General features: G+C 45.7%; 1 protein-coding gene across 1 annotated transcript in view; it reads right to left on the bottom strand.

Annotated features, from left to right (window-relative positions):
* Positions 1-1,775: 1,775 nt before the first annotated feature.
* Positions 1,776-6,000, bottom strand: part of MCTP2 (multiple C2 and transmembrane domain containing 2) — a 131,898-nt gene continuing 127,673 nt past the window's right edge. The window contains exons 21-22 of the mRNA XM_006924133.2: positions 4,172-4,269; positions 1,776-1,994 (exon numbers count right to left, since the gene is read on the bottom strand). Of these exons, the coding sequence (XP_006924195.1) occupies positions 1,926-1,994; positions 4,172-4,269 (167 nt within the window). The 3' untranslated portion in view covers positions 1,776-1,925. The remainder of the gene's footprint in view (positions 1,995-4,171; positions 4,270-6,000) is intronic.

Genomic DNA, 6,000 nt, shown 5'->3' with positions numbered 1-6,000 from the left:
CTAACGATGCCTTCCTGTCCGGCAAATTATTTCATTTCGAGATTCTATAGAAAGAGAACAACAATAAAGTATCGGTTCCACTTTTAAATAAATAAGGGGTTATTTTGCTGCTGAAAGTTTTCATTCAAATGACTGATCAGATCTCACATGTCTGTTTAAGAATGTCTGACTTGGGTCGTTACAAAATGACAGACTATGATAAACTAGATGATAGTTGGGAGAGAGACAATGAGGCATTGTTTACACAGAAGATTGAGTAACTGGTTTAACAAAAGAGGTTCTCGGGTATCTATTGTATGGACAACTAAGAGATTTACTGGAGCTTTTATAATTTCTGCAAGACTCTTTTCTAGCCAGCTTCATTAACTTGAAGTAAATCAAATCATGCAGAAATCTGGCTCAGCCAGAAAGCAACCCGGGAAGATATAATATGAAGAAAAACAGACACGGGATGATAAGGTTTAGAATCTTTGGCATTTTTCATAAACATTTTGTTTGAAGATTATTAAATTACAACCCAAAGAGGGAGGAGAATAAAAAAAAAAAAGCCTCGCTATTAAATCAGGTCTCTTTACCTCAGCTTTTCTTTACAATACATAACATATATTATATACATACACACATATATAACTGCACATACAAAGTACGTGTCAACAAAATACAGTCTTTACAACTTACATGTCATTTGAACAGAAAGAAATTTGCATATATCATATATATGTGCAAAGTTGGGATTTCTGCTTGGGGGTGTGTTACTGTGAAACGGTGGGGTTTGTAGGAATCAGATACTCTGAAAAGACTTTAAGGTGACAGTTTTCTAGGAATGGGGCTCTGAGTTATATTTTTATTGTGGGTAAACTTCATATGCCGGTAAGAGGAACAAAAGATCAATTTGGACTGCGAAAGTATTTTTACTTTCTGCTCAAAAATGCAGGCAAAGGAAGTGATTATGACAATCAGGTAAGCAGCCACAGTTTTTAGTCCCTTGCTCCTCAGTCTTTACCTTTCTAAATACTCTCAGAATTCATTCATTCATTCCTTCTCCCTTCCTCCTGAAGCCATAACATTCACATTTTATCTTGGAAATTGGCAAAAAGTAAAATAGGAAAAAATGGTGTTTTAAGGCAACCAAATACTTCCGTGAAACCTTCACTTTTCGGGTGAGTGCTCCCTTTGGCCCTTCCTGGGGCAGCCGCTGCCAGCACCGGACCATGATGGAGGCTGGCGTCCAGCACCGATTCATTTGCTGAAATTTTACACACAGGTCTTCAGTAACCATGACTGGACGATTCCCAAAGACTGGGGCTAATCAATCCTGGTAATTATTTCAAAATCTGTTTGTAATATAGATTATTGGAGTATATGGTGGCTATCAAAGACTGGTTAACTTAGAGGGGAAAAAAAGCTGACTGACAGGAATCGTCATCTGAAAGGAGTGTAGGGCTGGGGAGCGAAAATCAGCGAATCCTAATGAGAAGCTGCCAGAGGTGTGAAACCGAGTTCAAAGTCACTCTCGAATCCGAGTGGCCTCCTGGCTGTTCTCGAGGACGCTCGGACCCACGGCAGCCCTGCTTCATCTCCTGTACGAGAAGGGATGTTCGTCTTTCAGTCTCTGGACTGTCTCTTTTTGCTGGGCTGACCCGCTGTGCAAGGAGGACACACACGCATGTGGATGTGCCCACGTGTGTGTGTGTGTGTGTGTATGTGTGTACCTCTGTGCACTTGAAGAAGGGGGATGTGGATGTGCCCACGTGTGTGTGTGTGTGTGTGTGTACCTCTGTGCACTTGAAGAAGGGGATGGGGATACAGACAGGGCGCCACACAACACGCATTTCAGAATAACACCACGGGTACCACTGAAAGAGGGATGGTATTGGTCTAATCACCCCAACACAGAACCGGGCGCTGGTGTCCCAGGCCGCGTCCTAGAGACCACTGCGCTTCTTCCGAAGGGGGCTCTGGCTGCTGCAGGGTCTCAGCTCCGCGTACTGCACCTGTGAAAACAAGCAGACGTGACGCAGGCAGTAAGGTAACCCTAGCTCGCCACAGTGTGTGTTGATGGCTCCCTAAGGACACACCGAGGCAAAGGGAGGAAGGTTCAAAGGTAATGAATCATTTTCTAAACACAGGAACATGGAGGGATTAATTACAGGAAGGATTTGAGAAGTCATGCATCATTTCTCGAAACCAAAATATTAAAAGCAGATTTTTCTAATGAGATGCATGGGGTTCTACCTGCTCTCCACACGGCTAGAGGGTTTTAGTTCTGTGTGTGCCTGTTTCCCACCATAAGTAAGCATAATGCGTCCTCTTGGGAATGTTTATCTTAGTATATGATACAGCAACTTACTCAGAATTATCCATTTAAAAGTATCTAAAATGTTGGGGAGAAAAGTCTCTGCAAATTATATACATTTATTTTGCCAGAGAGGGAAATAATGCTGAAATTGATACTGGCCCCAGACTTACATAGATTTCTCTCTAAAATGAATTTCATTTCTAAAGCAATGGCTAAAACATCTGTGATAAATGTGAGAACTGGGGAGTCCCCCGTGGCACAGTGTCTACTGTGTTATTGGAAAGTGCTCTTGGCGATACGCGGAGGGTCTTCCTGGATTGTGGCACGAGCCCCCTCCAGTGCTCTGTCGCTGTGTGCCTCCTTACGCACCCAGCTCCAGCTGGAGGGCGGCTCTGCAGGCTGGTGCCTGGACCGTGCGCAGACAGTGCTTGAGGTGAAGGGACTTGATGGCAATTTACATTCTTCAAGGATGCAGACAGAAACTCACACTGCCACTCAAGTGATGGTACGTTGCAATCCTATCGCTCTGGTGTGTGAGCTTTGATGGGCTGATGGTGGGATGGCTGTATTAAAAGACTGTGGAGCAGACCACATGTACTCAGTACTTTGAGCATTTATGCCAAACTCCCCAACGACGTCAGGCCCATCACATAAGGTGAGCTGCACTTGGTAGAAAGCATATAGGTAAAAAAATAAAATAAAAAAGGCACACTTTCCTTAATCGTGTTTTGTGAAGGCCCCGTAGGGGAGCAGGGGACGAGATACCTGTCAATCTTCAATGCGAAACTAGCAAGGGCCAGGTGAGTACTTTATAATCACGTAGTGCAGATATCAAGGAGTAAATCGTATTTACAGAATGCACTTTAACAGATAATTCTATCGTAAAATGAAGGTGAAAGGAAGATAGCATCATGGAGTCTATTTTAATCTCTAGAACTCGGGATAAAGGGGAAGGAAACTCGCGGGCCCTTCAGCCCGATGTCCCCGTAATCCACCCAGGGCTTCCAGGGAACCAATTACGCCACAGTGGCTCAGAGATGAAAATCGCTATTTGATTTGGGACCCTCTCAAATAATAAGAGCCTGCGTCTTTGACCGGCACGATATTTCGTGCTATGGTCTCCCAGCCACTGCGTTCTCGACCGATACTGTTGCCCGACCCCCCTTCCTCTGGGCTCACAGCATCCTGACGTACGGGGCTCAGATCGAGCCACCGTATGGGATTTTCTGGCATTGTTGCCATGGTTAATCTCTCCACAGCCACAGAAACTGGACGCCACTGGACTAAGTTACCATTACCTATGAATAATACTTCTGACTGATCTCAAATCATTTCACGCCGTCTCGGCCTCTCTGTGTATTAAAGTAAGTGGGGGCTTTGCCCTAAGCATCCCTAAGTCTTCAGAGGGAGAGAGATAGAAGGAAGGCTGAGGAGATAATCGGGGCAAACAAGAATAAAAAGATTAATCCTTTTGTCCCTTACTTCCCATAAAATGCCTGCCATCCGGAAGAGAAGAAAAATAAGCGGGCCTCCCTCAGCTTTGGATCGCAACGTCTCCCGCTCACCGAGCCCATCTTATCCTCTTTGGGGGAGGCAGGCAATCAGAAAAGGGACAAACGCCACCGCATTACAGCCGCGCAGCATGAGTTCCGGGTCATTCTTAAGGAGCTCTTTTTCGGGATAATTTTCCCCAATCATCTCATGCATGGGACAAAGGTTTTCTTGCCGCCTCCCTGCAAGCCAGTCCTCTTTAAGGATTTCCTGATTCTTTATCTCGGTTAATCACAGGCACAGCCTTGTGATCCTCGGGCTCTGGGGCTGGCCAGACTTCCGTGCTGGGGCCCCTGTTGGTGGTGACCGCTCATTACGTACCTTCTGAACATCAGACGGAACCCTGGAGAGGAAGTCTAGGAGTTCATTATTGTCGATGGCGTAAGGGTTTCGAAGCTTCTTAGTAAATTTATTTATGCCTGGAAAATAGAAACATGGGAGATCTTTGTATCTGTCTGTGTGTCTATCTATCATCTATCATCTCTTTAAAAATTCACCTACCTGGGGGGGAGGTGGGGGAGCAGCATTCACAAGTAAAAATTAGTGTGAAAACAATTACTGGACCTCAAGCCATGCCCACGCCGCTGTCATGTGGAATCATGACAAATGCCTGTTCTTGAAGGGAGGAGGGGGGATGTCGGAGAGGGGCTCTGCCTTCTTCAGCTGTGAAAACCCCATTACAGTCCCAGCAGCGGGGTGGCAGAAACACACACGCAAACTGTGGAGCTCATTGGGTTTTTGGGCCACACTGATTAACAGCCTCCTCTGCTAGGGACACAGATGTCCCAGGTGGGAAGAGGCCTTCATTAGCCCAAACAAGTCTCTGCTTGGGGGCTCTGGACCAGATGTGGCGGTGGGGGGTGTGGGGCGGGAGTTGTTTTTCTGCTGTTAAAGAGAAGCTGCAGAAATCTATCTTCCCCCCTCCGACTCGTTTTCACAGGTTTCTCTTGGCTCACTGCAGAACAGAACTTGACATGTTGACTGTACTTTGAGGCTGCAGGAAACTGTGAAAAGTTATTATTGGAAAATTATCTTACTATGGTTGCTAACTTAATTTATGGACCACAACACTGGTGCGTGGGTTTGTCTAGGCAATGGCGTCCGGGCTAATTTCGGCCGAGGACAACGATGACGAGAAAGGAGTCCAGCGTTTCAGATGTCTTCAATGGCTGCGCCTTGGGAGCATGGGGACGTTCGGGACAAGCTCTGCCCATGGTTTCCTTATCAGAGGGGACCTCCTCTAACCACCCTTGGTCCCTTACTCTGCTCCTTGCCTGTATGTAAGCTCATGAACTGCGGTCCGTTCACCAAATGTCAGCCCTTTTCGTGCTGAGTTTTAGAAGCTGAAAGACTAAGCAGCCTTCTGAAGTTTTGCCACAGAGTGCTTGTTTACCAAGGATCATATCTGAAGGCCTTGTCAATCCGGGCGATGCAGAATGCAGCCTCACCTGAGGTGTTAACCCTGACTGGCTCCTCCTCTGAAGCCAAGGTAACATTTAACTGTTCGATTGTCCCCAACCCGTGCAAGGTCTGAGGTTTTTCTTATTTCATTAACTATGATTTTGCTTTCATCTAAAGATGGGACTTCCTGCATGGCATTGTGCCTGACACAATGCCAACCTCCAGTCGTTTCTTTAAAGGAAGTCAACTTTGCATCGGCTTCGCAAACGGCAGCCAGCCATTGTCCACAAGTAAATGGCAGCTTGGTAGTCGGTCTGGGAAGACTTCTTGCAAGTGATCCTGTTCTCTCCAGTCAGAGCTGTGCTGTCTTTCTTCCCTCTGCCCCCAAAGCAAGCTTCATGTTTCCGCTAAAATTTCTCCCAGCCTTCCTTTAAACTGAACTCTCACTGTGTTATTCTAAAGACACTAATTGTAGCATGGGCTTTTTGGCAAAAGAAAACAGGCAAGGCAAAATGATAAAGGGAGACAAAGACATATTGAGGAAAGATATAGCTTCTATTGTTAATTATATATAGTGTGCGCATCTGGAGTCTCTACAATGAACAGCGAGGCAGGGATAATATCACACCCGATCAAAACACTGCATTCTTAGCTACTGAGAAGATTATAAACCTGCACAGTAGCTCAAATGCACCAATGAGGGCAGAAGTAGTCCACAATGCACTGAGACTGTCTATGTTTGAAAAACT

This window comes from Pteropus alecto, unplaced genomic scaffold, assembly GCF_000325575.1.
Source record: "Pteropus alecto unplaced genomic scaffold, ASM32557v1 scaffold59, whole genome shotgun sequence".
NCBI lineage: Eukaryota > Metazoa > Chordata > Mammalia > Chiroptera > Pteropodidae > Pteropus > Pteropus alecto.
The sequence above is the reverse complement of the archived record's forward strand: the minus strand, read 5'-3'. Positions and strand labels throughout refer to the sequence as shown.